At 47.3% G+C, this 24,630-nt stretch overlaps 1 protein-coding gene across 1 annotated transcript in view; it reads left to right on the forward strand.

Moving 5' to 3' along the window:
* The first annotated feature begins 2,054 nt into the window (after positions 1-2,054).
* Mos (proto-oncogene serine/threonine-protein kinase mos) overlaps positions 2,055-24,630 on the forward strand; it is a 34,200-nt gene continuing 11,624 nt past the window's right edge. The window contains exons 1-3 of the mRNA XM_050196655.3: positions 2,055-4,555; positions 10,088-10,298; positions 13,337-13,487. Coding sequence (XP_050052612.1) covers positions 3,499-4,555; positions 10,088-10,298; positions 13,337-13,487 — 1,419 coding nt within the window. The 5' untranslated portion in view covers positions 2,055-3,498. The remainder of the gene's footprint in view (positions 4,556-10,087; positions 10,299-13,336; positions 13,488-24,630) is intronic.

Here is a 24,630-nt window from a genome sequence, read left to right on the forward strand (position 1 = left end):
GTACTTTTCCACTTCACTTTCGAAACAGCAAGTTGCACTAGCAGGAGAATGCACATACCTCATGTATATTTGAATGATCCGGCTGTATTGCTGCCAGTAAACGTTTGTGGTATTAAAAGGTAAGCTCCTCCTAAAACAGAAATCGTTGCGAACACTGGGGCAACACGAATATATATAAAAAATCGCAGTTAAGGACAAAAAAACGAACCATTCATTGCGGCAGCAGTGTATTAGACAAGCACGCGAAGTAAGGTTAGTAGTTTTATCGGCTATATTCGCTACTGATATATATTCGCTTGCTGATTAAGTTAACAAGCATGGCGGCACGCGCGCACAGGCAAATATGGACAGCTCTCCCTCGATCACCGCCAAAAACTCACTGTCAGAAGGCTGGCATGATGAAGAGCGGTAGCAGCGGCAAGCCAACGCTTTGTGCTGCAGCTCGTTTGAACGCGTCTTCGCAACTTGACATTACGTGACCTCCATACACTAGGCGCGCGAGAAGACAGCGCCCACCGGCGTGCCTCGAAGAAGCACATCGATGGACCAACCATCTCGGCTAACCTAATCTTTGCACCAGCCGCAGCTTGACTCCAAGGTACGACGCGTGGTCAGCGTATACGCTCAGCCGCGCCATAAGCAGCCACGGCCCCGTTAGACGAATAGACGGGCGCTCACCTTCAACCATCCGAAAAGTGCGTCCCAGGAGGATCGGTGAATTTGCTGACACGAAATTACGGTATGCGTTACTGAAAGCTGTGTGTTACGGCGCTACTGTTGGCACGCGAAGCTTCAGCGCTGGTTGCCCATAGGGTACAGAAATGACGTAACGAAGTACACAACTTGCACTGTTTTTCCACGCACCAGACAGCTTGAATGCGTAAATTTATATTTATTTATTCACTTATTTATTTATATATTTATTTATTTAGTCCCAACAGGGTCTATTCAGGCATTACAGTGGGGGGGGGGGGGGGGTCTGTACACAAGAAAAACAAGCATAAAAATTGCAGGTTTGCTTAAATTCGTGTAAGTGAAAAATATAGATTATTATACGCCGACACAAAAGCGCACAGCCGCGTTGCACACAGTCACGTCGGACATACGCGCGTTGCAAATGTCGCACCTAAAAGAAAAGCACAATGATAAAGATTCTTAATGAAAAAGCTAAGAACAAAGCGAAGAATAAATTGCAACAAAACGCGGTAGTGAAGGTACAGTACAACAAGGTGGAAAAGAAGCACTAAAAGAAAAGAATATAACTTGCAATTAGGATTCTGCATATGTCATGGTGATTGTTAGACATACCCGCGAAGTTGCAGTTACTAAGGGTCTCATGGTTGCAATCGTGCTCGCTCTCTTCTCGTAGGGGCCCCGTTTGTTTTGAAGGGGAGTTTTGGGGGCTCTAGGATACAGAAATTAGCTCATAAACTGGTGGAGCCCTAGACAGCAAGCCCGGCGCCGCACTCGTAAATTCTTGGCCGGGGCTCCTGCGCTTGCCTCGATCAATCTCCTGCGCTTCCGCTCGCTACGTAGATGGACATGTCGCGCCGTGGTCAAAGGGCTTGCGTATCCATGTCTTGCTGGCCGAGCCTGCCCACTCGTTATCCCACGTGTCGAACGCAGGAGCAGAGCGAGTGGGACGTTTCGGCAACAAGTTTTACTTGTACGCCTTGATGAGCACCGGTATGAGTTTGAGGGATTCTGTCTGCTATGGTGGAGGGAGCCCTATCAAACGCCACCGCTCCCGCTTAGACTGACGAATGTACTGCCGAGCCACGCCTGTCTAAACGCCGCGCTCGAGGCTAAATTGAGCTCTGATTGCGTCATGCGGCGCCATCTGCGCACTCGATATATGCATGATGAAGTAATGGCTACTTTCTTCTACACAGCGATTCCAAAGTAAGGCACGTGGGTTGTACGGTTGTCAAGGTATAAGTGATATTAGTGTTAACATGTCTTCACTTCATGCAATTTTAGAAACAGACTGACCGAAATGAAAAACGTTTCACCTCAAAATTGGCAGTAATCGTCGCCCGTATGGTTGCGCGCTGATTTATTTCCGCAAGCCGCTACTAGATGGCTCTAGTTTTCCTGCTAATGATGCCATTATCATCATCGCCGTATTCGGCACTCGGCCTCAAACCGCAACTTTATTCCGGACTTTGACGAAGCGGCGCTCAAGGGCTTGAGGGCTCAAGGATTGTGGCTCAAGTGCCAATGACCGTTCTCCTGGCACGACATTCTCTAAACTGCGATTGAATCTGACAGCGTCAGCTGCTCAGTTGTTTTCAAAGCTGACGGATGGTACGATATTTGGCTGTGGCGCCACAGTGGATGTGGGCAGTAGAAATACGACGCACATCAAGATCCCGAGGGAGTGCTGCTCATGATTACCAGTAGACGAGAAATATCACCCACGGCTTTTTTTTTTTTTTACCGTACTCGATATTTTCAGGTTGTGCCACGCTGGTGTAAAGCCACGGGACATCTCGCATGCATGGCACAATTGGCGCTTCATCTTTTGAAAGCTATGAACCAACTAGCCACATAACGTGTTCTACTGCAGCGGAATGTATCTTTAACCTAAACGATTACTGTTGCTCTTTGCCGTTTCTATATGGTTTAACGCTGCGGCAGTATTATATTTGTTTTCTCTCGGCCACAAATCTTTTCCTTTTTAGCGACATTCATAAAGAACGCGGAATTTTCGTCGCGGCTCGACAAAGAGTGCTTACAACATTTTCAGTGCATTAGAGACACTAAGACTTTAACGCTTGCTCTCAGCGTCTGAAGTCACATGCGCTCAGAGTACGAAGTTGTAAACGATAAACAGCATCTATAACGCGAAAAGGAAACAATTGGCAACGCAACTCTGCTCTCGATCTACCCTTGAAATGTTTTTTTTTTTTCGCAACATTGTTCTTTTTTCGTTTGTTGAAGCAATGCGCATGAGCACGCCGGGCTGAGTATATCTATATTTGATAAAAACAAATAGGCAGCATATCTCAGTTTATTTCCCTCGGCGACTGCCGCGAACGTCACATGGCATATTAAAGTTCCGTGACGCACCACGTGAGCGACGGACATACTAGCCCGATGCATAACATGCACTGCTATGGCGTCGATACACTGGAAGTTTTATTTCTGAGTCGGAAGCTGCACTCCATGGCACTCCACCGGGAACGGGGGCAGGGATGCTGGACTAGTATTCCTTGATGGGCCGACTCCAGGAAAACTGTAAGTGCCGAGCAAGTGGTGTGGAAGCGTAAGCAGCATCATCAGGTGGTTACGTCGGGGGCGTGGTCCGGAATGACGATCGAAGTAAGTGGTGCGAAAAAGCTTATGCGCCCTCTAAAATGTCCGTCTTGATAGAAATTCTTATTGAGAATCCTGGGTGCGCAAGTTGGCTTAGTATTTTTGCTGTTTGTTAGTTGACGAACTACGCAAGGGCACTCGCTGAACCTCGAAGCTGGCCAAGAAACCAGCACCTCTGTTATGGCTGAAGGATTCCCTGGTATTGAACATGACACGACCGATGTTGCTGTACACGAAGATGAAGAGCCCACTGGCGAAGACGGCGACGAGCGTCTGACCCTGTCGGACGACATCGCGAAGAGTATATTAGAGTCTGAAGAGTGGCCCTCCTACGTAGAAAGACTGCGACAGGCCGGCGACGACGATGAAAACACCGAAGGGCTGCTGCTGGCAGAAAGGTTCGGCCGACAGTACCCGCTCTGGAACGCCAATCAGCGTATTCTGGACGACGTCGATCCACCACTTCCAACGGGCTGCCTCGACGTTGAGGCAAGCCTGCCTTCTCCGTGCCTGACAGAGGACGATCCGCTGCCGGCGCCATCGAACAACAGCTTCCGGGCTGACGACGCGAGCTCCCCTAACTCTTTACTGCTACAACACGGCTCGCGTAAGAGCGTTTCAGACTGTCGTGAAGCGACGTCGTTCACGCCTGACCACTACAGTAGGTCATCCTCCAGGTCTGCGTTCCTGACGTCTCCGTTCAAGCTCCCCCAAAAACTCGATATCATCGAAGAAAACAAGGCCAGTCGAGAACGAAAGCAATCGTCGTCATCCAAGCCACTCGGAACCCCTGGATCCTCCGCATTGCGGTTTCTGTTAGGACGATCGGGAAGCCGGAATGCTGAATCAAGTTCATGCGCCAAGGGCCCGATAACGTCGAAGAACTCAAAAGAGTGGTCGCCTGAGATTGAGCAGTTGCGCGCTGCTCTGATTAGTTCGGGATCTTCTGGCGAGGGCGACTTGTTCAAGTCTTCCTTTCGCATAAGCAAGAGTGGCAGCTCCATCTTGGCTTTGGAGCGAATATTTCTGGAAGTCGTTGAAGCATCAAGCCAACACCAACTGTGCTTGGCGCAGATTCAAGGAGACATTCGGTGCGGGCTGCCATCGGCCACAGTCGGAGATGATTCCAGCGCGTTCCGCCGCGCAGTAGTAGCCTCAAGTGCCAAGAGCAAGGGACTTCCCCTGCAGCGCCTCGGAAGAGGAGCATTCGGCAGGGTTTTCGGAGTTCAGATCAAAGGTAGGTAACAAACGAAAAGAAAGAAATATTAAGTTACGCTTGGCCATGCTATGGCAAAAGTACTACGTGTAGAACGTTACTTCTGTGCCTGTCTGACATATGCTTCAGTGCGAATGTGTAGGTTTCGACGTTGAGGTGCGACTATTGAACGATGCCTTTCTCATGATTGAGGGTTACGCCACCAACTTCCCACAATCACAAGTTGAGATTACGCCTGCTCTACTCGGGGACAAGTACTACGAATAGCCTTTAGTATACGGGGTGTGCCGATTATCATGTACTAAGATTTTTTTAAAATATGCAGATGCCGCGTAGCTGGACAGAACCAAGGTGTTGTTTGCCTTCGCTTAAAGATGCTCAGATTAGGTTTTGCATTGCCACCTAATTACATAATCATTCTTAATTAATCAACTTCTCAAACATTGTAATTAGATTAAGTGTCAATGAGAAAATTGTACAGCCACATGAAAAACTCCCGATACCGCTTTCTGTTGCTCAATACGTGCTACATAAGTGTTTTTCCGAGCCTTAAAGGAGCCCGCGAATACACGAAAAATTGCCGCGCGACTGGCCGCTCGAGGCACTTTGCGTACATTTAGCGGCCTCTTTCACGCTCGGAAAAACATTTATGTAGCCCGTATTGAGGAACAGAAAGCTGTTTTGGGAGTTCTTCATGTTTCTCTACAATTTGCTCATTGACACTTCATCTAATTACAACATTTGAGAAGTTAATCAATTAAGAATGATTATGTAATTAGGTGGCAATGCAAAACACAATCTGAGCATCTAAGCGAAGGCAAAAGACATTACCTTGGTTCTGTCCAGCTACACGGCATCTGCATATTTTTTAAAAGTCTTAGTGCAGCATACTAGGGACACACTGCATACTTCGCATGTACCGCGATGTCACCAGCCAACCGTTCGCTTGCGGTAAATATATCCGCGATGCATGAATAATTTATTGAACACTCATTCATGTAGAGAACGGATTAAGGCATCTCGCAGGGCTGCAGTAGAGCATTTATTCTTTGCAAATGAAAGCCCGCAGTGGCTTGACGGCTATGGCGTTTTCTGCTGAGTACGAGGTGGCGGGTTCGATTCCCCGGCTATGGTGGTGCCATTCTGACGAAGATTAATTGCAGGAACGCCCGTGTATTTATATTAAGGTACACGTAAAATAACCCAAAGCGTTCTATATTATCCCTGGGCACTCTACAACAGTCTCTCCTACACCAGTAGTTGCTTTAAGTATGTAAAAAAGAAAAACCATCAGTCAAACATGCCATTATTGAAGGTAGTGGCTCTTCTTGAGAAGCAATTTCCTGGGCATAATTTATAAACCAGCTCGATGAAGGGAATCCGTAGTTTTCAGCACTGTAGACTAGAACCTGAGGGCGCCGTGAGTATCATGCACGTGTTTCTTATGTGCATGGGGCCCTATATGTATTTTTTTTCCCCATGGGAATGTGGTCCCTTGAGTAGCTTCAGAGTTTCTATGCCACTAATCGATCAGGACTAACGCTGAGCGCAGTTAAAATTATTCTTGGAGAGCATTTGGTTTTCTACAGGAATTAACGACGATTTCCTTGTGACTAGCTTTTTTTTTTGTGCATGCCGAACCCGAAAATACTGCAGTCTAACACAGCGGTAAAAACACACACACGCGTGCACACGCGCACACACGCGCACACGCACGCGCACGCACGCACGCACGCACGCGCACGCGCACGCACACACACACACACACACACACACACACACGCGCACGCGCGCACACACACACACACACGGTGGTACGGTGTCACCGTGCGGTGGTACCGTGTGGCGTCGTCCGATAACGCATAACTCCATAGCCACCCGTTATTGCCTTCTCGCCACGCCTGTATTTGGCCAGATTGGCGTTACCAGGCATGCAGGTCTCGGCCGTGGTCGGTCCATACACTGTTAACGCAAAATTAAGTGTAACGCTTTGTGTAGCCGGACGGCGCCATCCGTCCGGCTACACGACAGTTTTGTGAGCGAGCCGTGCAAGATGCACGCGTGGCACGATGGCACGGTTTCGCTATTTTGCTCAAAGGTGGCCGCAGCGGTAAAGAAAAACGTTTACCATAGCGTTCTATTAAAGCGGTGGGATAGGTTTCGGCACAAATGCTGTGCGCTGTTATTGCCATCAAAGTGTAATTACACCACTTAAGCCCATGGTCATGCTGGTGGTAAAGTGGGTAAACACAAATATTACCGGCAGTATGGCAGTAAAAGCATCAGTGGAAGGCGTAGTGCGTTCTACTACGCCAATACAGTCGTAGTATGCATTAGGTATTTGTTGGCCCGCCACGACAACGCTACGACAAAAGAGCCTTAGGCTACACTGCGAACTCTGACTGTCCGTTTTCAGAATTAAAGTAGGCGAACGAAACAGCCAGACTCAAGATTATTATCAGGATACCTCGAGGTAATCCGGGTGTGCTAAAATGAAATCTCAATGTCTGAAATGAAGAAATGACGTACATCCTAACAGATTTTGAGAACTGCTATGTTCAAAATCTCTCGTGCGCTCAAGAACCTAGTTGCAACCAAGTAACAAACAACTACGATTTAAAATAAGTGAACATTCACTACCCATGTTACCTTTATTCTGTGAAAAATTAAAAAAAAACGTGCACATAAGAAGCAAGGAGAAAGCAAGCAAAATTATTTTCAGGCATCCACACACGTCCGTGCATAGCACACGTCACATTCGCAGTCGTTTAATAGTAGTAATTGAGAAAACCGCGTAGCCTTAATGTCGACTCGCCACGGTAGTCAGTTGCTATGACGCTCTGCTGCCAGGAGCAGAGTGGCGTCTTCGAGTCACGGTCGTGGAGGTCGCGTTTAGATGAGGAAGAAAAGCAAAAATGTTCGTTTGCTTAGATAATGGGCGCGTTCAGAAAAGCCAGGTGCGGTCACTTTTTTCAGATCACTCCACGACAACATCCCTTATAACCCACTGGGCAAGTTCTGGACGCTGACCCCTTCCTCCAATTTTTAACATTAGTGTCGAAGCGGCAAACCAGTATCTGACAGTTCAAAAAAAAAAAAAACTTCATACCATTAAAACAGTATAGCCAGAAGCAAAAAAAAAAAAAAAATGTGTAGGCACCAATTGATTTTATTGAAGTCACGTTTATGGCGTCTGAGAATAGCGTACGCTGAGTGCGTGCTATTATACATCTGGTAAAAGCTTAAAAAGACTTTCAGAAGAGATGCCACGAGGCGCCTGTAGGTCGACAATTTTTCGTTGACACGTCCAGAGCTTGAGTCAAAGCAGAACGATTTCCCCGTAAGCTATAATAGCCTCTCAACCGTCTCTAATCTTCCGGATAAAACGTTCTTGCATACCAGACCACATTTACAGCGAACACCAGTCATGCGCTAGGAAACAGACCGATCGTGTTCGTTTGTTCACCGCGGTTTTGTTTGAGGTACGGCACGTAAGAAAGACGTCTGAGCAGTTCAATCGAAATACCGATCTTGCGATTTCGTGCACGGCTTTCTAACGGCTACACCGATATTGCATTGCGCAAAGGAACAAATAATGCTTGCGTTGCGCTCTGACGAACTCCTACGGTTATCACCGGGCTGATCTAGTGCATTAAAGGACAGCTTCGGCCGAGACGCGATTACTGCATCGTTGACGTACGTGCACACTCGTTCCTTCGGGCATTTATTCTTCGTTCAGATTTCTCCGCTTCTCGTTCGCCCATGCGTCACAGCAGGGAAGTTATAGGCTTACAGAAAATAAAACGCAAATACGCGTTCAATCCCACAGTAGGCTTGCTCAAGTGAGAGCCGATTCGACAGAGGGGTAGATTTTAACGCGAAGCTTTCGCTTGCAAACAATCCTGGACTGACCGTGGCTGCTGGGTGCTGTCTTGCCGAATAGCTCATATTTTTAAAAAGATTGCGTGCCCGATGGTGGGACCGGACCTCGGTCCCCCCAGCACAGCATGCAGCCCGATGCTCTAACCATAGAGCCATGGTCGCAGGTAAACTGTCGTGTCATCACCAACAAGCTCTTTGAGATGATCGTCGCGTGTGTCACATTGAGTAGCACAGGTGCGCGAGCGAACATGAGCGCGCGCGCGCCAGTTTCCGTTACAAAAAAAAAAAAAAAAAATCAAATTAACGCGCAGAAATAAAATGAGTAAATTTATAGCATTTGATTCACTGCTTCACGAAAGCTTTGCTTTACACAGATTCCAAGATGCGCGTTGGATCTGCATCATTATATTACAAAAACAATTTTTGCGCAGGTTAGCCTTGCCCTGGCCTTCACAATGCTTCACAGTTCGCGTATTTTTTTTTTTTTTTTTTCAGAACTGGCGTTAAGTACACGACTTCTGCTAAATCAATTTCACTTTATTTCTGGCGGGCTTAGTTTCTTCTATTAAGGAATGTGCCCTAAGGTGACTATTCGTACGGTTATTGTCGAGACTGTTCATTCCATAAGGTAACCCAGCGATTATCGTGAAATTAATGTCCGCCTCTATTCGAGTTACGGAAATCTCGATCGACAAACAGACATTGCGGCTTAAGAGGAAGCTTTAGCTCAGGGCTCCTATCTTACATGGAAAAGGAAAACTGGTATTTTTCGGCAACCATTGCATCGAATTTGATGATATTTGTTGCATTTGAATGAAATAGGTAGAATCTAGTGACGGTAGTAAGAGGGTTTCTTTATTAGGCAGTCAATTGTTTAATACACATGGTTAAAAATCTCTAGTTTTCTATAAAACGAAACTATCAAGTTTACAACTCTTTAACTCAGCAATAAAAATTATATAGGTTCTGTAACTGCAGCTAATATTAAATATTAATAGTAAAAAATGAAAACACGAAATGGACGTTTCAAGCCGCTCTGGAAAATGCTGTTAATATGCGAGTAGGAGTTTTGCGAAAGCCTTGTAAACATTGGAACAAATTTCCATCAGCTCGAAATTAATTTAATACATAAAATTTGTCCGCTCTGGATGACTTAACATGCAGTTTAAAGGACTGCGCTATCTGTTTTTGGCACAGAGTCAAGGATTTGTAAACTTCGCGCTTCTATTTTTTTTATACCTGAAATTTTCGGCAATTTTCGTAAATACTTCCAAGCCCTAAATGAAAGTTCTGTTCCCTACAGCGACTAGAATCTGACTTTCTCTCTCAAGTGCAACAAATTGCATTCAAATCGATAAAGGGGGTTGTCTCATAATGCATTTCTGCATTTTACATGTACTTGAATGGGCGGCATTGGGTTGGGCCCCGCGAATTTAGAGCTTTTGAAATCTCACGTAATGTCTTGGTCCTTTTTGCATTCTGCCGGCAAATGAAAGAATACAACTCGTTTTCGATGGCATATCCCAAGCCACGTCGACAGAGTACGACGGAGTAGAAACTTAAATATTGTGGAGCCTTTTATTTTCCGAGATATGTTTCCGAAGCCCGAGCACTTAATCGACCGAGTTTAATGTCCCTGCATTCTGCTATAAGCGCGGCGCTGGCTCGCAGGGCGCCTAGTGGCCGTCAAGGACGTGCGCAACGTTGACGAGCCCAGCGAGCGGAACGCGTCGCAGCTCGTGCACCGGCACGTGGTCCGCACCCTGTGCGTGGCGCCGCTGGAGCCGCGCCGCTTCCTGGTGGTGATGGAATACGGGGGCCCGCACACTCTCCAGCATCTGTTGGACGAGCGGGGCCCGTTGCTCACCTTCGACGTCTGCCGGTGAGGAAAGAATCTTCCGTAACGACTTCGCGCGCCGTACCTTGGAGGCCGTGAGGAAGGAAAAAAAACTAAGCAGAGGCCTTTACGTCACTCTTTGTGAAGCTCAGTGACGCCGGAACTTGTTAATCCTGAAGCAAGGTTTGAGTACGGGCTAGTTGGTATTCCATGGTAAAATCGTCACTTACAGCGCATACATAGACGGAGGACAAAAAAGGAACGACGTAGACAAGCGCTGTTTGCCAGCGCTTGTCCACGTCGTTCCTTTTTTGCCCTCCGTCTATGTATGCGGTGTAAGTGACGATTTTACCTTGTTAATCCGCCCTCTTGTCGGGACAGATTCTCCTCTCGTTCACATTTCTCGCCTTCGGCGCGCAACCACGCCGGGCTGCACGGACGGGCGCGAGCCCTAGTGATCCGGTCAACGGATCCAATCGCCGTGTATACGCGGCGATACCGTTGCCAAATTCATTTCGTCCAAGTATCGTGCTCTAGCGTTGAAAGTTCACAATTAACTTCGCAAGTTAGACTGTGAGGCCGGTGCCCCGCTACTTTTGCCAGCTTTTCCGAAAATAAATCTGTGCATTCCCACTCCACTGCAATAATGCACAGGCGATGACCGCCAGCCCACTTTACGCGCATCACGACCTATGGCTAGCCCATCTGCGCTTTATGAGAACAAACACGTGTGCTGGTCGTGGCTTTATATAAATCGTTTTGCTTTATTGAACAAGTTACGGGCAGCCGCGCACGGCGGAGATGCGACGTTGCCACAGCGCGCCGACGAAGAGGCCAGCGAAGGAGAACGTCATTACGCGTTTATATAAATCGACTGTGGCTTGAGGTATATTGTTCTCACGGTAAGTGAAGCTTCGCGGAAACAAAGTTCTGCGGTGCCAAGAGAAGTAAGCGCGTATGCGTGCGGCTAGCGCGTTGACCAGGCCTACGTGCGACCATCAGCCGCTTGATGTGCGCGCAGGCGTACGTTCTTGTGTCGAGCGTTGTCCACTCTTCCACACAGTTGTCTGCGGTAAAGAGGGTTCGTTCATTCATTACTCACAGCAGTCGCTTCTTTCCCATCCTTCCACATGGCCGTTTTAAGTGCCACAAATGCATCGTCCGCTATGAAAAGCAGGAACCCTGCGCAGCTGTGACTGACTTGCAAGGCGTTTATCGTACATACTTTGAAGCAAAGTGCCTTCAGACTGTGATACCTTTGCATGAATCCACCGAAGACAGGAAATTTATTCAGATCGTTCTTCGTCCGTGGTGTGGTACCTGGCGCATGGCGTTGCGCGCGCTAGGCTTACGCTTTCTACTTATTCCACTCCCACCTGGCCAGAACAATAACCGGGAGAGAACGGTCTAGGTAACACAGCGGAACGAACCACTGAGGCTAACGCGATCCTGCAACCGCGACGCCTTTGTCATGGTACAAAACCTAAAGGTCAGCACACACCACCATAACAAAACCGCCATTCTGCTCCGACAACATGGCCGCTACAGCAAGAAATACCACGTGACTTCCACCACACTTTTCTCCTAGCGCGCGGAGGGGGTATGACCTTTCCTCACTTCTTTACTTCCTCCATGTTGGAGGTAGTAATCTCACGGGTCTAAGGGTAGCCCACATTTCTGGTAGCTTCCTGCGTGCTGTCTTCTCGCGTGCCTAGTGTTACACATTACGTAATCTTAAGTTTCAGAAACGTGGTGACACGAGAGGCAGCACAGAACTTTCGCTCCCCGCAGCCAGCGCTCTTCATCACGCCAGCGTCGTGACAGCGAGTCTTCGCAGTGATCAAGTGAGATCTGTTCATGTTTGCCTGTGCGCGCGTCAAACCATGCGTGTTAACTTAATTAGTAAGCGGATGCTTACTGAAGTTTACAGGCCGATAAAGCTACGAACGTTACTTTGTGTAGTTGATGAATACTTCGCTATGGCTAATGCCTCGCTTTTTCGGGCCAAATAGCGTTTTTTTTTAAATTTTTATATGGCACATGTTTCAATTGCGCAACTGAAATCTGTCAGTTTTCAAGGCATGTATGTATACGCTACGGAATCCTGAGTACAGCGCCAGTGTATCAAGTGCCTCTCCTCAAACTTCCGAAATAAATGTGTTGGCGTTTTAATTATTATTTTTCAAAGCCGACGCCTCGTCGCCAGGGCCAAGGAAGCAGCGAAGCCCAGAGAGTTCCTGGAATGAGGAGACCTCCCACCGAGAGTAGAACCGGGGCTTACCCCGAGATACTGTTTCGAAAATAAATGTTTATTCCTCCTCCTCCTCTTCCGTGCAATGCACCGCAAAGCTGAGTGGAAAACTTATGTTCTTTGTGGCGGTGTTCGAGAATGAACATTCCGAAACTGGTGCTAGTCTCCACATTGCCTAGTAAGCGGACGGGCCTGGACTACTGACCGGCTTCAAATGCGGAGTAACAACAAGTACCCGAAAGCAATTAATTGAAAAGTGTGGGAGGAAACAAAACATATTTACTGACGTCTGCTATACCGTTAATGATGCGTTTTCGAGTAAAACATCATGTGCGCTGCTATGCTTTATAAAGTTTGGGGTAGTGTAGAAAGAAGTGTAAGATATCGTTCAGAGCGTACAATGAAATGCGACCTTCGTTTTTTTCGAGGACATTACTTGCTATGCGTACGTCAAGCAAGGAGGAGTGTCATATAACGCAGCTTACGTACCCATAATCCCCTCAGTCATTACAGGGCGCCATTAGTCATTTCAACCTTGAAGGTGAAAAATTAGTCCATGCGAACAGCGTGAAATTTTATGACGGTACTCTACTCTAATTTGTCTTTTGTGATTGCTTCTAGGTGTGCAGTCTGGCTTTTACTTGCCTGTCGTCGCACATTTCTCTGTTAGCCAGTTCACGCGATGTACAAGGTGATTTGGACTCCAGGCTAGAACGCCTCGGTTTTGGTACAGATCTTCACAGTAGCGACCAGTATTTGATAACGTGTATGCATATGAATTTATGTAAAGATAACTATTGCAATGCGTCGTTGCATTTTTGGTTGCTGGCAGATTTGGCCGCCAGCTCGCTTCTGCGCTTCACTACTGCCACCGGAACAACGTGTTGCACCTGGACGTCAAGCCAAGCAACGTGCTGGTTCACAATGGAGACTGCAAGCTGGCCGACTTCGGGAGCAGCGCGACCCGCGGTTCCCAGCCCAAGGTCAAAAATTTTGCTTCAACTTCTTACCGCCATGTTGGTGTGAATTCTACAACTTTTTTATTTTGAGTCCTCAAGCGGGACACGCTGATAACTTTTAACAATTTTGATTGAACACTATGAAACAAGCAGGAATGTGCGATGTAACGGGTGCGAAACATCGTGCAAATTCAGCAAAATTTGGTGCGTAGAGTAAAAGCTTTAAAAAATATGCGTGCCAGCTACGCCTCCCCCCCCCCCCCCCCCCCACCCACCTCCAGCGGGATTTACGAATTGTAAAGTTTACAGCTTGGCAGGCATGCTGTTAGGGACCAGCCAAAGAGACGTTTCTGAAGTTAGTATTGCCTTTGCGCTGCCGCCTAGCTTTGATTAGCAATCAGCAAGGTCGAACTCAGCCGCCTATCCACGTTTGGTTTTGGTAGTCGTGCCAGAGGCCCTCCTGCAGAAGGTAACGTGTACCAGGACGCGATGGTACAAGCCTAAAGAAAAAGGCACAAGCCTAAAGTGGTGTCTTCAGTTCATAAGACAACTGACAACCTGGAGAAGGTACCGCCGAGCAGTGCCACCGGGGACACTGAGCTTGTACTTCATGTCGGTTGAAGACTCGTCGGATGATAGCTTCATCTCTGTCCGCAGAAAGAGGTGCAAAAGGACTGTCAACGCGAATGCATCAACCTAAGCAAGCACGGCGACTGTGTAGTCAAGGCCTGAACGCTGGCCTCACGCCATAGTCTTCGTGCCCGAAGAATACTCAAGCAGCCTCCGATTGATAAACAGGCAAGAACTATCTGTGTTTTTGAAAAAGGTCGGCTGAATAAAATTAAGGACATCCAGATAAATACGCGAAGAATTGTCCTCGCAATCAATGCTTCCAACGGGAGTGCTCTGAAATAAGAACAAATTACTGAGCTAAGAAGTATCGAAGTGCGTTCCTATATCCCGATGGACGATGCATTAACAGCGGGCGTAATCTATGACATGGATGTCGTCATTCCTATGCGCACTTCCCTATCCTCGTCAAACCAGCAAGTGAGGGTGTTGTCATCACGTATGTGAGCCGCCTTGGAACTTCGCGCTGCGTCAAACTGATTTTCGAAGGAGATTGCATACCATCTTACGTCAAAGTCGGTCACTTCCGACACTCTATGCCGCCATTCGTACGAAAGCCTTGTCAATTATATCAGTGCTTTAGGCTTGGACATGTCAAAGGGGTCTATCCAAACTCGTTACTGTGTCCCCGTTGCGCTGGCTCTCACGTGGAAGACACTTCCCAGGTTAGTGTCCTGAAGTGAGGCAACTATAATGGTTGTCATGCTGCCTCGTGTATAGATTGCCGTCGCATCAAGAAAACTTGCAGTTCTCAAGCAAATGGTGCGGGAGAATGTCACACCGGGAGGCTGCTGAAACAATCGGGCGTCGGCGATGGCTTCACCGAACGTCCTCAAAAACGGCAGCGGCACGAAATAGGAGTAGTCCTTTCATTGTGGCACACACATTTTGCAGTCAGTCCAAAAAAGGGCACAACACCACAATAAAGTCAGCTGAAAGAAATCTTCCTCCAGAATAATGGCCGGCGCTTCCGAGCCAGCAACTTCCCGATGAGCCACAGATTCTCAAACCCGCTCGGGAGCCTACTCCTGCCGCTGATTACACGCCAAAAGGAGATTAAGTAATTGCAATGCTTCGTACCCTCATATATGCCATTCGAGTGATATTGTCCACCCTTGGAACCACGCCTGCTCGAAATGAAATGAAATTACTGGATGCCTTAAGTCCAATGCTTGAATCCCTCTAATAGAGACATGACGAACCATTACTGATCCTTTAGAGAAATCAAGGCAGCGTCAATCATCCAGTGGAACGCAAGAGGACTAAATTCACGCATTTTCGGCTTTCTTCGGTTTATATATACTAATATGTTCCCAATCATTGTGATATGTGAGCCTAACGCATCAAAACCACTCAGATTATCGGTATACGAAGCTGTTGTGTCCACAACAACTGGTGCAAGAAGCAGTCATCGTTTTTATTCGACATGAACTCCCCTATATGTTAGTCAGCCCATTCCGCCTCACGATGAGAGTCGATGTTTGCCTAACGATTAAACAGGGCAAACTCATGTTTACTCTTGTAGGGGTTTATATATAGCCTTCAATTACTTTTGATTCGAGTTGATTAACAAACAGCATGATGGTATGTCCTGCTCCATGAGAAATCATCGGATATCTCAATGCGCACCATATCGTATGGTGAAGCACAAGAACAAATGCAACAGGCCAAATCCGACCAAACTTTGCCTGCAACCACGGCCTTTCACTTCTGAATGACGGCAGCCCAACGTTCCTACGAAGCGTGAAATATGACAACTGTTTTGACTGAGCTTTCGTCTCCACCTCTTTCGCAAGATGTGTTAAATGGTTTTTGGATACTAAGAACCACAGGAGTGATCACATTTTTACGTATCTTATCATCAAACGGATGTCCAGAACCTACCCTCGGAACACCATTCGATTAATTGACTGGGACTACTTCTAACTGCGCCATGAAAGATGCTTGCCGAGAGGGCCTGTGCTCTGGATCAGAGGAAATAATCAAGGGTACAATGCGAGACGCCACGCGCATGGTCACGGTTTGGTCTAAGCACACGGATTTTGATATAAAGTTGGAGCGGCTTCGTGCACTCCATCGCCGTCTGGAGTGGCGATACCGACATGTAAATCGATCGATGATTTTAGGACAGCCAAAAGACTACAAAAGAAAATCCGGCGTCGCATGGATAGATTGGCATCTCGACGTTGGACAATGCTTTTCTACTCACTGGACCCCCGGAAGTCACTTTTCCACATCTGAAGAACCATACGTGACCTGCGTTCTCTCCCTGAACAGCGCTTCCCATCCAAAGCGCTGGCGCTCTTTCAGAAGTGGCTTGATGTTCATGTTGCAGAGGACTTTTCTGCAAGGATCGCTGGCCAAGCAACCGGTCCAAACTACCCAGCCCCCAGTGACATCTCTGCTTCATGTGACTGCCGCATGGTTCTTCCTTTCATAATGGAGGAACTTGAGCTGGCTCTTGCTCTGTGCAGGCGTTCTTCATCCCCAGGACCAGATGGAATATCCTACCATGCCTTGTACAACCTGAGTGAATGCGTACGGAGAGTAACGTTATATCTCTACAACGTATCCTGGTAAGATGGCATGGTTCCCGAAAAATGGAAGGCGAGCCGCTTGGCCCCTCTCCTGAACCACGGCAAGCCCCTACTTGAGCTCACCTTACAACGTCCAATAGAGCTGGCCAGCTGTGTGGGAAAGGTAATGGAAAAGAGAGAGAGAGAAAGGCAAATGAAAGACAGGGAGGTTAACCAGATATTATCTCCGGTCGGCTACTCTGTACTGGGGGAGGGGCAAGGAGATGCAATAGGTGTGAGAGAGAATAAGAAATACACACACACGCACGTCAACACACACTGTTTCTGTGGGCACTGTCACGCAGACCGCAAAGGCATTCCTAGTGTTACCGTGTCGCGCATTGTCACCGTACTGTCCTACGACACACAGCGTAGTCACAATTTGTCAGAAAGTCGTGTCTTTTAAGTACCGCAGCAGCGCCTTCATAGCGGATCGCGCTGATGTTCGCGTAGGCCAGTTTCCAAGGATATTGTTTTCTGGCAATAGGCGCTTGTCCAGTTTGTCTAGGATGGCTGAGAGGACTGCTCTTTGCGGTTTGAAACGAGAGCACTGACAAAGAAGGTGCGCGATTGTTTCATTGCACCTGCAGAAGTCACAAAGTGGGATGTTGGCCATTCCGATAAGAAAAGAATACGCATTGGAAGATGCTACTCCAAGCCATAGACGAACTATAAGGGTGCAGTCACGTCGTGGAAGCTCGGGCGGAATACGGAGCTGTAAATTAGGGTCCAGGGTATGAAGGCGTGTACTTGTGAAATCGGATGAATTCAATTGAGCTAACGTCAGGTCATGTGCAAGTACGGAAAGTTTTTTCGCAGCGTCGGCTCTCGAAAGAGGAATGGCAACGCAGTTAACGCTGTCATGGGCAAATCGGGCAGCTGCGTCTGCTTAATCATTGCCATGTATGCCACAGTGACTAGGCAACCACTGATATATTATATCGTGTCCTTCGTCAACTATGTGATGGTGGACTTCTCTGATATCTGCGACGAGCTGCTCATGTGATCCATGGCGCAGTGTTGAGAGTACACTCTGTAGGGCTGCCTCGTAATCACAGAAGACTGACCATGCATGGGATGGTTCCTCCTGAATGAAATGAAGAGCCGCAAGCAGGGCTACCAGTTCAGCAGCTGTCGTTGATGTCACATGTGACGTTTTTAGCTGTATATTGACAGATATTGTTGGTATCACCACAGCAGCAGCTGAACTTGCAGATGTGACTGAGCCATCGATGTAAACGTGTACGCGGCCACTGTGCACCTCATGTAAAAGTTCTAATGTGGCCTGCTTCAGGGCAGATGACGGCACGTTAGCCTTCGTGATTCCTGGGATGGTGAGGCGCATTTCAAGTCTTTGCAGGCACCGTAAAGGTGAGGATGGTCTTGCTGCAGGGATGTAGTTTGATGGCAATGAGGTACGATTGGCAACAACAATACGACTGAAAGTTGCGTCTGGCCTTTCTGCGGGTAAAGCGACAACATGGTGAGAATTGTAATCGGGCAACGTGCCGAATATGCGCCCTGAGAGCGTCGATGACCAAGTAAATTGATATTGGGTGATCTCGAGCTATGACAATCGTTCCGCTGTAGACGCACACCTCGGAAGACCGAGATACGTCCTTAGGGCTTGAGCTTGTAGTCCCTGGAGTGCACGCAGGTTTCGTTAGGCAGGTGTTACCAAACACAGGGAGGCTGTATCTTGCGAATCCGAGGAACAGGGCGTTATAAAGATGCAGCATTGACCGCACCGATGTGCCCCATGACTTTCCGCCGAGAAACTTGAGATGTATTATTGTCATTAAGATTTTTTTTTAGGTATGACACGTGCGGGCTCCATGATAGGTCGCGGTCGATAATTACCCCTAGAAAGCGGTGTTTCCGTGCATTTGCAACTGCTTGTCAATTGTCACTTACAGAGTAACGCTTCATTGCCTTCCGAGTGAATGTAACAAGGCAGCATTTCTCCGAAAACAGCTCTAAGTTCTGTTTTCGCAAGTACAGTGATGTTAAGGTAGCTGCCTTTTGTAGCCGTGCTCGTGCCTGCAGTCGTGTTACTGCAGACGCCCAAATGCAGATGTCGACATATATTGATACTTGAACTGTGTTGGGCAAGCATCTGACTAGGCCAACGAGTACTAGGTTGAATAGCGTCGGGCTCCAACACTCCGCCTTGCGGTACTCCACGGAACGTTTGGTGTTGAGTCGTGGCGCCATCCTCGGTCATCACGAAGAATGCCTGTCGGTCAAATAACTACACAGCCACTGAAAAGTGCGGTCATCGATGCCGGCTTCAATCAGAGCTTCTATAATGGCATAATGTGCTATATTATCATAGACGCCTTTTATGTCAAGGAATAATGTCGCAGTGAGTCGTTTCAGACTTTTTTGATGTTGAACAAACGTGACCAAATCGATGACATTATCTATGGATGATCCTTGACCATTTGGAGTGCTACCTGGAACACTGCAACTTCTCCCGAAATTTCATGGCTCGTTTTTGTCGGGATCGCTCATCAATAGACAGTGTTTATTCATCTTGCTACGTATTTCCAGCATCAAAAGTCCTGTTAAATATCTGCAGCTTTGTTCTTAGATGTCAAGGGGGTATACGATAACGTATCCCACGAGGCTGTTTTCGATGCCCTTGAGATAGTTGGCGTTGGGGGTGAAGTTTTTTAATGGCCTTCTCATTACCTATTTATGGGATCGTTCGTTGCGTGTACCGGAGAGGACTAAACCGCATGGCACTACGCTTACCCAGGCGAAACCGCATGGCACTACGCTTACCCAGGCGTTCTTCTAGGCGGAGTACCAAACCCCAATCTATTCAACCTCACACTCATTGGTCTCGTTTAACATCTACCAGCAGTGATCCATATATGTACGCAGACGACATATGCGTACGGACTTCAGGTGTCACAAATCCTGAGATACGTGCAAGACTTCAAAAATAAACTCCAACAGTTGTGCACCTTCACTATCGATGTCTTGAAATCTCGTCAGAAAAGTGGGCACTGGTGGCATTCACTCGCAAACCAATGACACTCTACCCCATCTCTATTAATAGTCAGATCATTTCTTATGAGTGGACTCATAGATTTCTTGGTCTAAACATTTATAGAGATCTTTCATGGATCTCGCACGTGGCCTACTTGAAACAGCACCTGATAGCAATCTCCCAACTTCTCAAATTTATGGGTGGAAAGACTTAGGAAATGTCAGTGATGGGGGCGAAATGCGAAAACACCTGTTTACTTAGATTTAGGTGCACTCAAAAGAAGCCCAGCTGGTCCAAATTATTCCGGAGTCCCCCACTACGGTGTGCTCCATAATCAGATCGTGATTTTGGCACGTAAACCCCCATCAGTTTGGGGAATGTCAGTGCATGCAATGTTGGAATTGTGATGTGATAACTTTATTTGAAATCCGGCGATTGGGAGGCCCGGGCCTGGGGCCACCTAGATGGCCACTGGGAGCTGCTGCTCCCGTGCGGCTTCTTTGGCTCGCTGGACGGCCCAAAGTTGGTCTTGGAGTTCTGAGCTGAGCAGCACGGCCGACCACAGCGCCCGTAGATTTTCTGGGGAGACTGCCATTTTATTGTGGTATATTTCACATCCCCACAACATGTGTTGAAGGGTGGCTCTAACAGAATTGCATAGCTTGCACATATCGCTCTCGTATATATCGGGGTAGAAAGTTTTTAGTTGCACGGGACTCGTATAAGTTTCTCTTTGTATTCGCCTCCAAGTAACGGACTCAGCTCTGTTCAGTTTAGTGTGAGGCGGTGGTAATACTCGCCTCCGATTTTGATAGAATTTGGTAATATCGCTAAATCTTGTTAATATATCTTTTTCTCTCCACATTTCCTCCTCCGCGTTCTCCTGACCGATGGAAATCACTCTTTGCTCAGCTCGGCGAGTAAGACCTCGAGCTTCGCGGTGGCTACCTGGTTGAGGTTGACTGCGGGAATGTCTGGAGTCGTATGCGCTGGGAACCAGAGCTATTGCCTGCCGTTCTTCTCTGCATTGGAGAACTTTGCTTCATTGACTCTGATGATGTGCCATGCCTCAGGAGAGATCCTACCTTTTGCATAATTTCTAATGGCCGCTTGAGAATCGCTAATGATGTACTGAGCATTCGTGGAGACCAATGCTAGTGCAATGGCTACCTCCTCTGCAGTCTCGGAATGTTTGGTATTAACTGATACGCTTGTAAGGGGTTTTTGGGTGTGATCTACGATTACTGCTACATAGCTATTTCTGTCAGGGTATTCAGCCGCGTCTACGAAGTTTGCTCTGTCGTCTGACCCAAAGCTTCGGATAATTTTCTCTGCTCTACTCTTGCGTCTGCCATCGTTGTAACCTGGATGCATGTTCTTCGGTATATTTGGTACTAGGAGTTTGTCACGAATTTCTCTCGTTATCGTCCTCTTTTCCCCGTATAGATTGGGGTAATTCATTCCTAGTTTGCTTAGTATATGCCGTCCCGTTTTGGTTTTGGTTAGTCGCTCTGCTTGAGATGTTTGTTGTGCTTCTATGAGTTCGTCCAGTGTGTTGTGAAGTCCTAACTGTAGCAAGAGATCCGTGCTCGTACTGATGGGAATCCCTAGTGCTAGTTTGTATGCTTTTTTTATCATGTTGTTAATTTTACGCTTTTCAGCTGCAAACCAATTGTGGAAGGCTGCTATGTATGTGATCTGACTGATTACGAATGATTGTATCAGCCGTATGATACTTTCTTCCTTCATACCTTGGTGCTTTTTAGTAATTCGTTTTATTAATCTCATGGTGTTTGTTACCTTTGTGTCTAACTTCTTTACGGTTTCCCTATTTGTGCCTTTGTTCTCGATTACCAGACCCAGCACTTTGAGCTGGTTGACTATTGGGATATTCCGCCCGTTCTTGGTGTGTAGCTTGATTTCCTCATCAGCCTTGTTTCTGTCGTATCCTTTGGGAGGCCTGCCTCTAAGTGTGGGGCGGTACAATAGAAGTTCAGATTTCTCTGCAGAGCATGTGAGGCCTGTTCCTATGAGGTGTTCTTCTACTGTATTAATTGCAGTCTGGAGTCGTTGTTCTATTGATCCGTCGCTGCCATCACAGGTCCAGATAGTAATATCGTCCGCGTAGATTGTGTGATTCAGGGACTCTATGTGATTTAATTTTTCGGGGAGTCCCATCAAGACGAGATTAAACAGCATCGGCGAGATGACAGCGCCTTGCGGCGTGCCGGCCCCCCCTATGTCGATCTCGGGCGACTTGAGCCCTCCGACGGAGATGACTGCTTTCCTATCTGATAAGAAGCTCTTGATGTAGTTATACGTCCGATGCCCTAGTCCTATTCGTTCGATGTTTTCCACTATGGTTCCGTGGTTGGCATTATCGAAAGCTTTTTTAAGATCAAGGCCCAAGATGGCCCTTGTCGAGCGCGTTTTATAATCGATTATCTGATGCTTAAGTTGGAGCATCGCATCTTGTGTCGAAAGATTTTTGCGAAATCCTATCATTGTATCTGGGTATATGTTATTATCCTCTAAGAAGTTGTCTACTCTGTTTAAAATTACATGTTCCATTAATTTTCCGACGCAGGATGTTAGGGAGATTGGTCTGAGGTTGTCGATCTCAAGCTTCTTGCCAGGTTTTGGAATAAGCGTTATCGTCGCTTTCTTCCATTGATCTGGCACTTCTCCCTTTACCCAACACTCGTTTATGTACTCTGTTAGTTTGGCTATCGATTCATCATCGAGGTTCCTGAGAGTCTTGTTGGTTATACCGTCCGGACCTGGGGCGGATTTGGTGTTTAACTTTTGCAGGGCCGCGCGGATTTCTGCCTCCGTGAGTTCCTCGTCTAATTTTGCGTTTGTATTCCCGTTGTAGCTAGGATAGATGCAAGGGGGTGCCTGTTTTAAGTATTTCTGCTGTAATTCATTGAGAAATTCCTCTTCTGTGCCCTCATATGCGTGTATTAACTTATTAATGGCTTGCATGTGATTTTTCTTGTTATTGTCATGGTCAAGCAGGAACCTGAGCATGTGCCAGGTTTTGCCGGTGCTTAATTGTCCGTCCATGGAATTACATATCTCGCCCCATTGTTGTTTGGCCAATTGCTTAGCATGTTCTATTTTTTTGTTGAGGAGTGCTATGCGCTTTCTTAACTTTCTGTTATGCTTCTGACCGCTAAGTCTATTCTGAAGCAACTGCTTAGCTTCCCACATGTGGAGAAGTCTGCTGTCGCATTTATCCAAGTTAGATTCAGGTGGTGCTATTTTTGTGGCAGCTTTCACGTCATCACTGATCTCCTTAGTCCATTGTTCTATGTCTGCGATTGATCGTTGCTGTTTCGTCTCTCGCGTTCTACGAAATAGTTCCCAGTCTACTAATTTGATCGGTCGTTCCTTGGGTCTATTCGGCCCTTCTCTGACGTGTAAATCCAATATGCGGTGGTCACTACCCAAATCTTCCAGTGTGTTGTGCCACGTCGCCTTTTCAATGTTCTTGGTAAAGGTTAGGTCTGGGGTTGTGTCCCTGTTTAGCGCCGTGCCTACTCTGGTTGGAGTGGCGGGGTCTGTGACGAGCGTGAGGCCTAATTCTTGCGAGTCGTTCCATAAGTCCCTTCCTTTTGCTCTGGTATATAAGTATCCCCACGTGGTGTATGGGGCATTAAAGTCTCCTCCTATAACTACCGGATTTTCTCCAGCAAGTCTGAGTGTTTTCTGGAATAGGTTCTTGAATTTGTGTTTATGTAGCATGGGGTTGCTATAAATGTAGAGAATAAATAAGCTACATCCTGTCTTTTTTTGTGGGATGAGTTCCAATAGAATATTGTCAATGTGCGTTATGCCTGTGTTGTGCTGCACGCAAGTTAGGTTTCTTTTTACCAGCGTAGTTAATGCCCTGGTGTCCCCTTCGGCATAGCCAAAAGATATGTATCCTGCTAGCTTTGAAATCCCGTGTGTTTCCTGCAGAATTACGACGTCGGGTGTATCCTTGTCTTTTAAATACTGCTGCAAAACTGACTTTTTGTTTTCGTAACTTCTACAATTCCACTGCCATATCCTGAACCCTTTTTTAGCGCGCCTCATTTCGGGTGCGACCATGGGAGGGAGACGGGAGGTTGGAGAGAAGCTGATCTTATATATTTATGTGGTTGTGAAGTGGGTAAGGATTGTGGTGCTTCTGACGCAACGGTGGGGAGTCCATTACCTGGTGACTGGTTTGCCTCTAGGATGTCTAATCTACTCATAATTGCTGCTATTGCCTTAGCCATTTGATTCATCATTTCGTCCCGTTTTTCATTTGACTTTTGTATTTCTGCTAGGGTCTTTTGAATATCGGCTAATGCTTTATCTACCACTGCGTTACCTTGTTTATCACTGATGGCTTGGGCCTTGCGTTTGAGTGGAGGGGGGTCATCCCCTTTGTCCATCTTATTGTCCGGGATTTCAGATGGCTCTTTCGTGCTCGCGTGTGGAGCGGGAGTTACCTGATTTATTTGGTTTTTTCATTCCTTGAGAATTTTGATTTCATCGCTCATACGTGCTAGCAAAATCCTCAACTGCGCGTTCTCGTGTTTTAGTTGCTTGATCTCGTTATTAATGGCAGTCTCCCCGCCAGCCCCCGGGCGCACGCCATCGACCACGTCTGCCCAGCTCACCGTGTTAGTCTGGTTTGCTGAGGAGGATGGCCTAGTTCTGGATCTGGATCGTGTCCCCGGTGTCCTGGAGCCGGACTGGGATAAGGCTCTGGTGGTGGATGGAGACCTTGTTCTCGATCTGGAGCGTCGTTCCCTGGTGTTTAGGAGGCCAGGTGTTCCGCGAGACTCTGCTCTGTCTTCTCTTGAGATAGCGTCTTCATGTTCTTCTTGTCGTTCTCGTTGCAGTCTGTGCCATTGTCTCTCTTTAACGATGAAGGGCTTTTTGAATTTGGCTTTGCACGTCTTGTCTGCGGTCGGATGATCCTCGCCGC

This window comes from Dermacentor andersoni, chromosome 1 (genome assembly GCF_023375885.2).
Source record: "Dermacentor andersoni chromosome 1, qqDerAnde1_hic_scaffold, whole genome shotgun sequence".
NCBI lineage: Eukaryota > Metazoa > Arthropoda > Arachnida > Ixodida > Ixodidae > Dermacentor > Dermacentor andersoni.